General features: G+C 35.4%; 1 protein-coding gene across 1 annotated transcript in view; it reads right to left on the reverse strand.

Annotated features, from left to right (window-relative positions):
* LOC149848945 (sulfatase and phosphatidylinositolglycan class N domain-containing protein) overlaps positions 1-15,977 on the reverse strand; it is a 169,914-nt gene that overhangs the window by 46,276 nt on the left and 107,661 nt on the right. The window contains exons 5-10 of the mRNA XM_089998238.1: positions 8,854-9,071; positions 8,679-8,753; positions 8,423-8,489; positions 7,615-7,940; positions 5,893-6,126; positions 5,613-5,800 (exon numbers count right to left, since the gene is read on the reverse strand). Of these exons, the coding sequence (XP_089854364.1) occupies positions 5,613-5,800; positions 5,893-6,126; positions 7,615-7,940; positions 8,423-8,489; positions 8,679-8,753; positions 8,854-9,071 (1,108 nt within the window). The remainder of the gene's footprint in view (positions 1-5,612; positions 5,801-5,892; positions 6,127-7,614; positions 7,941-8,422; positions 8,490-8,678; positions 8,754-8,853; positions 9,072-15,977) is intronic.

Raw genomic sequence — 15,977 nt, forward strand, 5'->3', positions numbered from 1 at the left:
TAAAACGACATATATCAAAAAAATAATTATGCTTTCTTGACGATTTTTACATTCATGCATTAGCTAGATTTAATTCATGTTTCATTTCGTCAATTTAGCATGTTTTAGGAATTAATTAGTTTTTTTTTTAGCCTTTATTTCAATTCTGCTTAGTTTCAGTAATTCCCTGTTTTTGTCAGTCAGTCCACTCGTTATTTCCTGTGTTTATTTTTCTCTAAAAATACCAAAAAAATCGTATTATGTGCCCTTAGATGTCCCTAACAATCTAAAAAAAAATCTGAATCATTTGAATTCGTTTACGGTGTTCAAAGTTCAAAATGCTAAGTAGAGTTTTGTGACCCCGGAAACGTTCTGAATATTTGGTCCCGACATGTAAAATCTAGATCTCCATCATGTGAAATCCAATTTACGATCCAAAAATTGCCCTGAACTCGAGATGAAGTCTAGTATTTAATCTGATTTTCTCAGATTTTTCTGATTTCTTTTACTGTCTGACAAAAATCCGATAGTTAGGGACACGTGTCAGAGCCTGATTTGAGTCTCTGAGACTCTGGATCGACTTAAGTCGATGGGTTCTCTCTGGATACATCTCCAAATCCAAATCTGTAAAAAGTGAACTTTATGTTCTAAATGTCCTCTGTTTGATTCTGAAATTTTGCAATTTTTAGGACAGTCTTCATTCCAGTTCCGTATTTTTCATCCCAGTCTCCTGCTTTAGCATTTACATCTGTTCTTCTGATTTATGCATATAATGTTGTATTTTTATTTCTCATCCAGTTGATCAAATGCCGAATCCATACAAATAAAAGTTGTTCATATGCATGTTAGCAGTTCCCCATTTAATTTTCAGAAATTTTTACGGTCTGTTAGTAGTTTTTTTCTATTTTCAGATCAGATCGTGTTGATTTTAGTCCCATCAGAACCAAATCCCTGTTACCGAACTTACCATAGTTCAAATCCCAAAGCTGTAAAAGCCAAAGATGTTCATTTCCGTGTCCTTTAGCAACCTGCAAAATATCAGACATTTCTATGGTGGATTTTTGCATTATTGCGTTAAATGCTATGTTTGGTTCGTACCCGTATGCGAAATTTGCTTGTTTTATAGTTTTTCTTTGAAATTTGGCATCTAGCCATGTCTTTTCATGCATTTTATCATTCTAGGTTGTTTCTAAGGGTAGAGGGGTCCTCTCTACCGAATTTGACATGATTTGGAATTCGTTTGATGATCAGTTTAGCCGTATCATCAAAACAGGGCCCCGCGGGACCCTGATCCAAGCGAAAAATGAGCAAAATTCGTTATTTTGGCCAAATCGCAAAATGTCAAACTCTGATTTTTCAATCCTAATATGTTTAGCAGCATATCATCATGGCTCATCACGCATTTCATCATCATTTGATTCAATTCAAACTTCAAAATCTCAAATTTTGCCAAAATTCCTTCAAAAAACCCTGATTTTAAAAATATAACCTTGATATTAGGGGTATTTTGGTCATTTTGACCACAATTCCGAATTTCAAACTGTTTATTATTGGATTTTATTGCATTTACATCATTTCAAATATCAAGGAAGTGTGAAAATAGGGTTTATATCCAACTAAGTCCACTAATCTCAAGATATTATTGGAAAATCTTGGAAAAACCCACATATTTGAGCTAACCCCATTTCAAGTTTGGCAGAGACATTCAAAGGAAGGAGCTGAAGTCTGCAATTATCTTTATTTCATTTTATTTAGTGATGTAATAATATAGATTTTGGAATAAGAGATTTACTTTTCTGCTTAGATTAGGATGCATATCATATAGTTAGAATTTCTGTAATATTCTGATTATGTGATTCATGCATTTTATTTCAAAAGCACTATGGATGTACACGAATGGCACATGCAGCAACTCTTAGGGAGTTGATGAACTCGGTGGACTCCATATTTACGGCCCTAGTCGGAATATGGACGAGACCCAGATTCAGCATCTTTCTATTAATCACACCGAGCCTACACTCTTAGGCTATCTTCCAAAATTCACAGCATGTCTTCAATGATTACAAAGTATTTTAGAATTAGTTAAGTAAATTACAAGCATATTTACGGCCATAGTCGGAATATGTGGTAATCTTACCTTAGTTAATTCTAAAATTGCATATTTTCCTGAAAAGAAGCTTTCATAAAAAGACATTCATTCATTCAGGATAGTTCACATCATGAAATCATGTGCATTTATGTAAAAATTTCATTTCAAGGAAGTTGATTTCTCAAGATGCTCTGAAAAGTTTTCAAAGATGTGTTTTTCCCAAGCTAAGTTTTCTCTGATTCTCCTAGAAAATATTTCTTATCTTAGAATTCATTTCCAAATTTTCAAAGGAAACTTTCCCTCATTTTCCAGAGTCAAAATCAATTTCCAATTTCTCAAGGCTAAGATTTTCTGAATTTCAAGTTCCTAAGATTTGATATATTTTCTCAAAAGAGTTTTCCTATGAATCTTCAATCACTTTCCAAAGAAAATTTTCAAAACTGGAACTTTCTCTGACAAGCATTTTCCCTCCAAGTATTTGCCCTTTTCTCAAGAATTCTCTCTATTTTCACAAGATTCTCATTCCTTCATGATTTTTCTAAATCTTTATAAACTTTCCTGAGATTTCAAATCCTTTTATCAGAGTTTCCTGAGAAAATGGATTTCCAATTTTCCTTAGAAACATTTTCCAACTCCAAAAGCAATTTTCGAGCATGCATCATGTTTTCCAACTTGCATTTTTACAAAATTTCATAGCACATGCCTAAATTCTCTGTGCATTTAGGGTAGAACACAATTTCGATGATTCAACTAAGTCAAGCACACTTCTGATCCTTGGTTCGATTACCCCTGTTAAAGGCGGCAGGAACGGTCGAACCTCGTACCGACAGGTCGAGCCCCATCCCATGGATTTTCCCGCTATTTTCAAAACGGAGGCGAGTATTTCAAAACAATTTTCAAAACTCTGGTCAAGTTTGACTCGCGGAAACGTTTTTCCCCTCTCTCCCGCAAGGAAGGGAAGAAATTTTTGCGACGATAACAGAGTATTGTGGGTATGCTCCAATATTTTACTTTTACTCGTCTTGATATTGTTTATGCAGTCAATTAAGTTTCTCAGTTTATGCACTTCCCTCGTGTGACTCATGTTGAGGCTATTAAAAGAATCCTTAGATATCAGAAAGACACTCTTGGTGGACTTTGTTATAGGAGAAATGATACTAATAAAGTTGCTTTATCAGTTATAGCTTTTTCAGATGCTGATTAGGCAGAAGATTCAGATAAAAGAAGGTTTGTCTCAGGGTATTGTACTTTTATTGAGAAGAACCTCGTCTCATGGAGCAATAACAAGCAAAAGGTAGTAGCTTGATCGAGTACCGAAGCTGAACACAAGTCAATGGCGGCAGCAACATCTGAAATCATTTGGATTTAATATCTATTATCTAATTTATATCAATAGATGTCAAGTTCTATCTTATTTTGTGATAATCAAAGTGCGATCAAGATATCTCTCAATCCTATTCAACGTGGAATAACAGAGCATATAGAGATAGATCATCACTTTATTAGAAGCAAAGTTGAAAAGTGGGGAGATTTCTACTCAATTCGTTGGGACTCATAATCAAGTTGTAGATTTGTTTACAAAAGGATTAACTAAGGAAAGGTTTTCATACCTAGAGAGAAAGTTGTTTATGGTTCTTACCATGCACAACTTGAGAGAGGGTATTGAGACGTGAGCTTCTAGGTATGGATCTAGATCTAGACCCAGATCCAGATTGATTGACATGTTTTGAGTATCATGTTTCTGCTTATAACTGTATTTTAATGTTTCTTTTATTGCCCTTATTATATATCTTTTCCATGTATTATAACCAGGGGCATAATTAGAATATAAATTGATGATTAATATAAAGAAACCCATGACTCATGAGGAAGAGTGTGGAGAGTCAGTTGTTGCAGTCCCCTCTCTCTCTCTCTCTCTCTCTCTCTCTCTCTCTCTCTCTCTCTCTCTCTCTCTCTCTCTCTCTCTCTCTCTCTCTAATCTGCAGATCTTATAAGGGTCGTACAAGGTTTAGGAAATTTTACCTATTTCTTAGAAACATTTTAGACTTCACATAAACTAATACATGTTTTCTACAAAATAAAGCATAGAGATCACATCTACGAGTTTAGATTAAGCAAAAAAATACATGCAAGTATGTTTTCTAAAAGGGTCTAGGATGGTCCAGGAGATAAATGGCTATGTAACAGGAACACACCATTTTGGTTGCGTATCCCTGGTGACATACTTGAACATGCCGACATTGACACTGGCACATACAACTTTACTTTAATATTTTTAAATAATATTTTATTCTATTTTAATTTTATTTCAATAAAAAAGTGATTTTTATTATTAAAATATTAAAAAAAAATTATTGATTAAAAATTTAAAAAAATTGTGTCCTCAAACTTCCTAGTTGAATCTGAATCTTGCATCCTCGAGTCCACGAATCATTATGACATTGATAAATAGTAAGGAAGCTATACACTACTCTCTCTCTCTATCCGTGTATATGTATATATATATATATATATATAACTTTTCTGTTCTACCATAAGCAAGTGGGTGTTTTCAAGTTGTTTTTCATAAATATGACCCTGCAATGTGTCTGGCATGGTTGATTTGCTAAGAAATGATATTTGGATGATGTTTATTCGATGAAAACATGATTTTTTAAGCCTTGAATATTTATGAAAATCTTAGGCCATCCATTTTTAAACCTTATAAAAACCTACATGCATGTCAGAATCAGATGATCTAACAGTCTATTCCTATAAAATCAAGCCTGTAGAGCACATCTATATGGTCTGATTTAAGGAAAACATCAAAAAACACTTCAAAAGACTGGTAGGCTAGCAGTTGGCCAAAAAAGCAATGGGCAGCTACCACGTACTATATATATAATATATATATATATACTGTCAAAGTTTCCATATTCATCTACTCCATTGTCATTTGATTTTTATGGTGGAACGTATTTTCATTCAGCTTCATCTGGTGAGGAAAAAGAAAATGTTATTACTTATTCCAGTTGATAAATAGGCTTGTTTACGTTTTGTTCAATCCCTGCCATATCGAACATCATTCATAGAAAAGGTATATTTATCTCACAGCCCCATCCATTCCTGCTGTCTAAAAGGGCATTAAGTGGAACCTAGTACTGCCACAAATATTACAATGATTGATGTATTAACTTCAACTGAGGAGAACATTTACATAGTCTGGAGTTGCTGGAGATGCAGTGAATTTTCAAGCAGTGTACCCAAACTAATTGAACAAAAGACTATGAACTTATACAAAATTAACAGATTAAGCAGTAGAACCCAACCTATCAAGATATCAGTCAGATTTGAGATACGATAATACTGTGAAGGATTGCAAGACAATGGTCAAGGAATTGGCTGTTGAAAAACAGCAGCATTGGAGCAAGCAATTGATGCCATGGAAATGACAAAAGTTAACCTGACATGGCAAGCTTAATTATACTATTGCTCCAGCGAAAAGGGACAACAACAAATATTCAATATGTACAGCACACGGTTTTAAGGATATAAAGATACTTACACAAGTGTTGTATTGTGAGGAATCTCTGCTGGCATCACAGTGAAACTGGACAAAAACCAACATGCAGCCAAGATAAAAATAGGCACCATGGACTTCCCAGGAATTGAAAAAGAATTAGAAAGTGCAGCAACCACTCCCACTATCAGAAAAAACCCAGTGTACAGTTCCCTTTTATGAAAACTAGCTACCTGAAGAAATAAATAAGATCTGGAGATCATGGTAATCATGTGCTTCATTCTATATCAAACAATGCATAATATCACGAAATGATCATGTGTACCAGGAACTCAAGGATGAAAAGTACTACAACACCATAAATAAAGAGCTTCATGATTAAATCAGATTTCTTCGAAATGAGGAAACTCAATGCAGCTTTCAGAAATTGGATATCAGCAAATATTTGTGTCCATAGAAAAACCGTCATTGCAAGATAAACATGATAAAGAATGGGTGCTTTCTCCAAAATCAGGAGGACAGATGTGATCCCCAAAAGAAGGCCTCCACATGTATATACCTACAAGGAACAATATTAGGAACACAAGCACTTTAAAATGCCTTGAGAAAGTAAATTAGAGAAAAAAAACATGAACATGCAGATGATGTCCACAGGCATAAACGAATGTGTCCATAGTCTATTCTATACATTTTTGCAAACATAATGGGCATGATGAATAAAAAAGTCAAAATATAATGGAGCAACTGCATGTCGAAATAATGAAGTTTTAGTATTGTACTTTTCAAATTGAAGACAGACAGATGTATTCCTAAATCTAGCTTGTAAATCAAATGAAGGATTAAACATTCCCAACTTTTAAATGAAACTAGAGAATTGCTTGTAAAATGCTGAAATTGAGAAAATTGAGAAGAAAATGATGGTGAACAAAACATAACTCATCAGCATAGGAATTCAATTTTTTTTTACTTAGAAGATGATCCAGGTAGTAAACCTTCTAATCTGAAGCCTATCTACCATATTTTAGTTTTTATTTTTACCATGACAAAAATAAAAATCTCATTCTGAAAGACAAAGAAGCCCACATGACAAAAAATAGCCTGCAATGAAGCATTGATATCATTCACAAACTTCAATCAGTCTGCCCATTCCAACATCCGAAGTGCATCAACAAAATGACTGGCCTTGGTTCTTAGGTGAAATTTGCTAGCCCTATTGAGAAATTTACATGAGGCCCTATTTCATTCGTAGGGGTAGTATTCTGGGATGAATCTGAATTATACCAAGTTTGCATTGCACCTTAAATCACAGTGATTCTGAACTGGATTGTTCTAGGATAAGGACAACTGGGGACTAGCTGGTTCACACAACTATGGTTATTTACCATATATTTAAAGTCCCAAAGGCACATCCGCACCCCCCCCACCCCCCGCAACACACACACTGTTAAGATATGTATATTGTTATATATATACACACATGTATATGTATGTGAATACATATATATTATGTATATATAAATTAATTAATTAATTAAATTTTATAATGTATTTTAGGGAAAATGTATTTTTTATTTCGGCTAAGGGCAGATTGGTCTTTTGACCAATATAGCCGTTGGGAGCTCCCCAACAGCTATATTGGCCTCTCCCTCCAATTTGGTTCCTGGATAAATATGGGACTTCAAGTTCCTTGTGTTCTATGCATTCTAATGCATTTGAATATCAATAGATTGTGTGTGTGTGCCCTCTCCTTGGCCTTAGTGGCTCTTGTGCTTGTGCCCATTGTGGCTTGTGTTTGCGCCTCTTTTGAGGTGTGTGGGCCCATATTATATTTCATTACACACACAGGCATATAGATAGACAACAATAAGTAAAAATTCAATTTTCCTGTTGCGTTTTGAAATGAAGTAGAAAAGCAAAGAAAAAAGTAGATATGGATCAATGGTCAAACAGAAATTTCAAGAAGACAACATGACAATTCATAAAATTATGCAGAAAAGAATACCATATTTTGAAAGAGTGAACCATATTTAGAAATAGAACAACTTACTTTTTTATTGTTAGCCAAGCCACTGGCAACTTTATCCCTCTTGATAAACATGTCAGGAAGATATGTGTAAAATCTGAGCACATGAAGAACAATATAGATCATCCATCCAATATATCCAAGAGTGATTGTTGTCATCAGCATCAACCAATCATAAGTTTGAAAATAATGAAGGCCAGCCAGGGAAAGTGTCCTAAGATTTTGTGCCAACTGCAAAGCATCTTCATATTTGCTGGTAGATATAAGATCTTCCACTTGATCAAGAATATCAGCAAAGTTTTCCAATGGTTCAAAAGGCCTAAACTTCAAAGAATTCTTCTTCTTTAGTTCTAAAGAGTTGTCAAGGATAAAAAGAAAAGGGCCTCAAATAACAAAATGTTACGATAACCTATGGATTCATGAATTATGCAATAAATTAAGCTTTCTTCTATGCTGTCAAAATTGATCTTTTTAGGCAACATTTGTCATTTGTGCTGCCCAGCATCCGAGCATATTGCAATATTAGAAGAAACACCAAGCAGACATTTATCTTGCAGTTTTTCCAAAGAGTGCAGATATTAGGCATCACCTCAGGTGTTAGACTGTAATAGTGAGTTAAATAGCCCATGACTAAATATGGAACTAAATTAGGCACTGTACCATCTCAACTGAAGTAAGTTTCAAAGGTGGTACTGCAATTATATTCAGTGTAAATTATAAAATCAGCAAAAAGAATCATTTTTCCTCTTAAGCTAACATTATACTTTTGAGACAGTCCAATTAGCTAGTGCAATTAAAAGAAATAATCTGCAGCTAATTCCATCAAGGATACGTGACTTGCGAAGGAACTGACTGAGGACTTGCTTCGCATTGGCAAAGACAGATTCAACTTCTCCAGCCTGGCCATAAAAGTGCAGGACAAATTGCTTAATTAAACATTCAATTCTGTCATAATTTTTAAATGCAAGACTACAAGAGTTGTTTAAACTAGGCCAAGCTGTCAGCATTGAAAATCTAAAAGCATTGTCATGTGCACACTCTATTGGCCACCTACAATGCCAAAAGATGAGAAAAGTCCAACAACTAACCTTGGTTAAATTAATGTAACCCAATGGCAAGTTCCCAACAGAATTCAGAGGACATGGCAGACCCAAAAGGCTAGACTGCAAAAAGTTGTAGGAGATCTCAGAACAAAAAAAAGCCCAAAGAATATCATCAAAACAAATAAAAAAGGGAATTTTGCCAGGAAGATCGTAATACAACCATTAAGGGTGCTATATCAGCTTGATTTACATCCACTCTTTCTATGTTTCCAAGTCCCCACTCTGCTGGTGTAGGCATATCATGCGTATGTTCATCAGCAAAACGAAAACCATCATCTGCAATATGCTTTTGATATGACCGCCTAGGATTTTGTACCCCAGCTCCCCAAGCTACCAAGGGAGTCTCTGTGTTTGCAGGGTGGCCATCACCATGACTGCCTATCAGTAAATATTGGAACTGATCAGAGCATAAGCTGACAGATTAGTGAGCAATGTAATGAAAATAATGAACATGAGAAGATGAATAACAGTGCAAAAAAATACTAAAATCACTTGGCATATTAAGAAAAGGCACAATAAATAAATAACTAGAACTAAAGAAATATTTCTAAGTAATATGAGAGATCATTAATGCTAGCAAGGTGGAAATTAATTATTACCCTCACAGATGACTGAGTACAGAAAAATGACCATAATGATATCCTCCAGAATTCGGAAAGATGAAATAGCACATGCAAACAAGAGTAAATATGTAGTACTGTTTTAGTTCTCCCCATCAAAGTCGTAATGTGGCAAGAGAAATATGGGGGTTACAATTGCATCAGACAATGTCCACAAGGCCTTAGAAAAAGACCAAGGTATGTAGGTCAATCAGGAACCCATCCCTTTAAAAGTACTAGAGAAGTTCAATTAAAAAATTATTTGATTATAGTGGCAATAGGAAGTAATTACATATACCAAGAAAATTAGAAGAAATATAGCAGCAAAAAAAAATCAATTTATTGAAAACTCTCCCAGTAACCAGTTTTAGTTTATGTTTATCCAAAAAATGTCATTTTCACAATAACAAAAAAAGAAACTCATTACTCAATGTTTTTCCCCATTATTAAGAGGCTGCTTCATATATTTCTAACCCAACAATTTTTCTCTTAAATTTCTGATTACTAATTTATTGTTTTTATGAATTCTAGCATACAGAAATAAGTGGGGAACAAAAGGAAAGCTAAAAGGAATTTCTATGAATGAGATACAATTATGCTTAGTTGTTGTTGCTTTAGTCAATACTATAGAAAGTAAGTTCAGAGCACCATGATAGGACTGTTATATCCTGTAATATCGCATATTTTCAGAATTAGTTAAATTTGAGATTTTCAAAAATTTGGCCAAGTATATAAGAAAAATTGGTAGATTCTTGATTTTAGGCCGATGCTTTGGAGCCTGGGCTTGGCCCAGGTCTCATTGTCAAGGCCTAAATGAGCCACTCAAAACATGAGAAAAAGTTTTACTTTTGACTTTCAAATTCGAGCGAAATTCGAATTATTTTCGAGCGAATTTCGAAAGTGAAATTCGAGTTATATATCGTTGGATGCGTCTCAAAATTCTGAGCATAACGATGTTTTATTTTCTTTGATTCAAGCTACAGTTCGCCAAAAAATCGCATTTTTTAAAAAATTGAGCAGTTTGTCAATTCGGATCCAGATTTGGATCGGACCGGATCTGATGGATTTGATCCAAATTAATATGGATTTGGACTTTATCCAAGACATATATTAATCTAGTATTGATCCAATTCAGGACCCATTTGGATTTTTGAGATGGATTTGGATCTTGGATCCGGGTCTGAATCCAAATCCATGCCCAAAGATTTTTCCAACTTTAAATTCATTAGAAACCTTTAAATTGAAGATAATTAATGTTAATAAGCCTCCCAAGTTAATTTAGTAATTTTTAGAATATTTTGAAATTTTATTTATTATTTAATATTAAATAAACAATTAATTAATTTCAATTCTGAAAATTTAATTTGGAAATTATTTAGGACTCTAAGTAGAGCCCTTAAACCCATATAAAATCACTTTAGAAGTATTCTAGTTTAATAATATAAATTTTGGAAGCTTCTAGGTATTTATTTATTAATAAATAATAAATAAATAAATAAATAATTTTAATCAATTCTAAGATTTATTTTTTGAGTGTTTAAAACTCTTTATAGAGCCCTTGTTCATGCCTTAAAAGCTTTAAGAAAGACTTTTAAAAATACTCAAATTGAAAAAGTCAACACTTGAAGAGTTTCGAAAATACGGGAAAGTGGGTGAGAAAAGAGAGTCATAATGGGCTGCACTCTCTTCTCCGACCCATCTAGAATGGGTTGGAGAAGGTCCCCCCCCCTCTTGACTTATAAATAGATCAAAAATAATATAAGAAAAAAAAAAGAAAGGGAAGGAAAAAAAGAGAAAGAGAGAAAAAGAGAGGAAGATTAAGAAAAAGGGAGCTTCTTCTCCGATCATCCGTCGTTTTCAACCATCCATTAGTGTTCTTCTTTCGATCTTTGCGTGAGGTACGGGTCTTTCTCTTGAATCAAATGAGAAGAAGAGCATGAATTTGTATTTCATGCAAGATTTTAGCAAAAACCCATGAGAAAAGAGTAAATCTGAATATTTACTCTAGATTCACAGTTGAGATTAATGTTTTTCTCCTTTTCGAAATCTATATATACATATGTACATATACTTTTAATGTGCCATAAAGCTACGGAGCTGGACCGATCTGCCATGTATTTAACATGAGTCGTCCAGATCTTATGCCTAAAGTTTTGAAAAAAAAAGGATTCAATGAAAGAGCATGTATTGGTGCATATTGGCATTATGTTGGATGTGAAAATAAGAATATGCATGTATACTTGTAAATAATATGTTTGCAAATACATGTCTAACTGAAAGGGGTGCATATGAATGTTTCTTGTTTTACGAAACTACGTACAATTGAATATAAACATGCTTATGCTTGCATGTTGAGATACAAATTTGTATGTGCCTACATAACTCAATCATTTGCAAGCATATCCGGATTTAGTTATATTAATTTTTTTTATTTATTGTTATATATTTTTTCCTGGTTTTTGCTAGGCTGACAAACCAGTTAGAAGGGAGCCCTTGATCTTTGCTGAGATCTATCGCCGAGAGAGGGAGAGAGAAAAGAGAGAGAGAGAGAGAGAGAGAGAGAGATTCCGGAGAAAGTGCATTATGGCCTGTGGCCTGTGGCTGCGCCTCTCATTATATTAATAAGTTGAGTACAAAAACACTAGGGTACAGAAATACCCCTTAATAACATGATAATTTACATTATACATTGATTGGGTCTGGACCCGATCCAATATACAAAGTGGGTCGGGTCCAGCAAATACATAATGACGACTTCTTTTCAGCCTCCCTTAAGTTGTGCATGTTCCTGAATCATGCACAACTTGCCCTTCAGAAACCAAAATTTGTCCTTAGTCAACCCTTTAGTAAGAATGTCAGCAACTTGTTCTTCAGTTGACACATACATGGGCTCAATCTCTTTATCTTCAACCTTTTTCCTAATAAAGTGTTGATTTATTTCAATATGCTTTGCTCGACTATGGTGGATGGGATTGAAGGACATGTTGATGGCACTTTGATTGTCACACAATAGCAGTGACTGAGCAATCGGTTCTCCCATTTCTGTCAAGAGATGTCTTATCCATGTAGCCTCAGTCGTAGCAGCAGCCATCGATCTGTATTCAGCCTCAGTACTTGACCTAGCAACCGCCCTTTGCTTTCAACTGCTCCAAGATACCAAGTTTGGTCCAATGAAACTGCAATAACCGGATATTGATCGTCGTTCATCTAGATCACCTGCCCAATCAGCATCAGCATAAATGACGATCTCATGACTCCCGCCTGGATCTAATTCTCTTTTCTTGTATACCAGCCCATCACCAACTGTACCCTTCAAGTAACGAAGTATGCGTTTGACTGCCTCCATATGTGACATACGAGGTTCATGCATAAACTGAGATACCTGATTAACCGAGTATACTATATCAGGCCTAGAGAAAGTTAGGTATTGCAACATGCCAACTAAGCTGCGATACTTAGTGGGATCTCCATATATATCTCCTTCCTTTGAACTCAGTTTCTGATGGATGACACTTGGAGTTGTTAACGGCTTACAATCTGTCATGCTCGCTCTGCTGAGAATGTCCAACGTGTATTTGTGTGAAGTAAGAGTGAGTGAATCACCTCTTTTATCAACTTCTACCCCAAGAAAATATCGTAGCTCTCCCAAATCGTTCATCTTGAATCTCTGATTTAACAACCTCTCCACCCGCTCAATGTGACTTTTACAGTTCTCTGTGATGATGATGTCATCTACATATATCAATAGAAGAGTAGTGACACCTTGTTTATTGTGAATAAATAATGAGTGATCTAGAAGGGACCGAGAGAAACCATGCTTTTGTATTTCTAGAGAAAAGTTGTCGAATCAGGAACGAGAAGCTTGTTTCAAACCATAGAGTGCTCTCTTTAACTTACATACATATTTTTTGGCGTCTCGTTCTGCATATCCAGTGGGTTGTTCCATGTAGACCTCCTCTTTTAAATCCCCGTGCAGAAATGCATTCTTTACATCCAGCTGGCTTAATGTTCATCCATGCTCAATGGCTAGACTCAACACAATCTGAATGGTCCCCATTTTAACTACAGGACTAAAAGTTTCATCGAAGTCTTGTCCTTCTTCTTGTGTGAATCCTTTGGCTACAAGTCTAGCCTTGTACCTTTCGATGCTCCCATCTGGCTTATACTTTATCTTATACACCCATTTTGACCCAACAACATTTCTGTTTAGTGGTCTAGGCACAATCTTCCATGTCCCACATTCATGTAAGGCTTTCATTTCTTCATTCATTGCTTCTACCCATCTTCTAGAGCTCGCGGCTTGATAGAACATGAAGGGCTCATCCTCTTTACTTATGGATGTCAAGAATAACTGAAAATCCAATGAAATTTTTTTATAACTTACACATCTATCAAGCAGATGTCGAATCTGTGAGGATCGTCTGATATCCATCATCTGTGAAAAGGGATCATATGGTTTTGTACTTGTACAAGAAATGGATGAGGGCTCTTTCTCTCGCCGGGTGTACACAACACCCTTATACCTTGTTGGCTCAAAGTCATGTGAAACAGTCTCTTCCGTTTGGGTTTCATTGGTTGATGTCTAATGTGTCTCCTTCTGACTGCAATTTACTGGACAGTCTATTTTACTATTGGAAAAGAGTTCTGAATTTAACCATGGGTAGTATATCTCAACGGTGGGGCTTGAGTTGTCAGCATGAAGTGTTGAACTAGCACTCTGATCATCAAAATTCATTTCATCGAAAACTACATTCCTTGATATTTTGACACGCTTACTCAGGGAATCATAGCACCTGTAGCCTTTGTAGTCTTCTGCATATCCTATAAACCTGCATTTTAAGGCTTTATCTTGGAACTTGTACCTTAGTGAGTTGTCAATGTGAACATAGCAAATCATGATAATCAGGTTGTGTGCCGAATGGAGAAAAATATGGTGACTTATTCTCTAAGATACTCATGGGTAGTCGATTTATCACATGAACTGTAGAGTGAAAGCCTCAGTCCATAATGATACAGGGAGATTGTTCCCGTGCATCATGCTCATTGTAGTCTCAACAATATGTTGATGCTTCCTCTCAGCAATCCCATTTTGTTGAGGTATATGCGGGCAGGACACTCTTCTTTTAATCTCATTGTGTTGAAGGAAACTAACAAAGTCACTGGAGGAAAATTCACCTCCTCCATCACACTGGAAATTGAGAATGTTGGTAGAGAAATGATTTTGAACAAAAGAATGAAATCTCTGAAACAATCCAAAGACTTATGATTTATGCTTCATAAAAAATATCCAAGTATAGCGCGAGTAACTATCAATGAGAATAAGATAGTATTTACTGCCAGAAAGAGATGTAATTAGGGCAGGACCCCAGACATCCGAACAAATGACCTCAGATGGCCTTGAAGCTCTTTTATTAATGGAAGCGAATGGTAAAACATGGCTCTTACATAAATGACAACTAGAACACTTTGTATCAACGACCTCTAAACTCAGACTGGACTTAGGAATGAGATTATTCAAGACAAGTTTTTCAATAAAATGGCGACCACAATGGCCAAGACGACTATGCCAAAGTCTTGGCTTATTACATTCAGAAATAGTAAATATAAAATCAGGATCAAAAAATTGACGTTGGTGAGGCTTAAGGATGAATAATCGGAATGAATGGAGGAAAGGTCTTCTTGAAAGATATACATGTTGCCCCATCGTTTTCCTTCAGCGAATGTCTTCCTCATGCGAAGATCCTTGACATAAACAGAAGATGGAGTAAATTCAACTGAAGCATTAGCATCATCAACGAGTATTGAGACAGAAACAATGTTCTTTTGAATATTAGGTGCATGAATGACACTTGGAAGTTTAAGAGAGGACTTTGACATGGGAATAATGGCATTTCCAGTATGTGAGATTGAGTGATGAGATCCATCTCCTATGACTATGCTATTTTTACCAACATAAGATGTAAGAGTCAAGAGTTTACCTGCATCACCCGTGACATGAGTAGCTGCTCCGGAGTCAACATACCAAATGCCTTTGTCATTTTGCTTCATATTCAATCCTGCCAAGGCTGCCAACAACAAGTCCTTTACTTCTCCATCCTTCCTAGCCTCTGCTTGTGGGGCTTTCCCTTTGTTTTGAGGATTAAACCAACAATTTGCTTTAATGTGCCCTTTCTTGTTGCATAGAAAACAAGTGGGGATGGGTCTCTTGTTAAAATGTACCTATTATATATATATATATATATATATATTCTGTTTATTACATCAATACCCGATAGGGGTATTTTTGTAATTTCACAGTTGTTTTAGAAAACAACTATTTTTTCCTTTTTGATCAAATGTAATTTTTATTATTTATTTTTTTTATTTTTTTTTTATTATTTTTGAGGACCAAAAGGGGCTCCAACATAGAAGTCGTTGGAGCCCCCAACGGTCACAAATGTGACCGTTGGGGGCTCCCAACGACTCTATGGGAGCCCCCTTTTGGCTCTCCTTTTGAGGCCCTTTGGCCCTCCTTTTTCCTCCTCTTTCTCTTGTATAAATAGGGGTGATCCCCTTGTGTATTTTCATCTTGGAGAGCTCCTCTCTCTTTTCAATAAGAGGCTTTGTATATTGTTGCCTTCTTAAAGGCTTGTGCTTGTATTGTCCCTTCGTGGACTTGTGATATTTTCTCTTTTATTCATTGTTG

This window comes from Nuphar pumila, chromosome 1 (genome assembly GCF_984573655.1).
Source record: "Nuphar pumila chromosome 1, dmNupPumi1.hap1.1, whole genome shotgun sequence".
Classification (NCBI taxonomy): domain Eukaryota; kingdom Viridiplantae; phylum Streptophyta; class Magnoliopsida; order Nymphaeales; family Nymphaeaceae; genus Nuphar; species Nuphar pumila.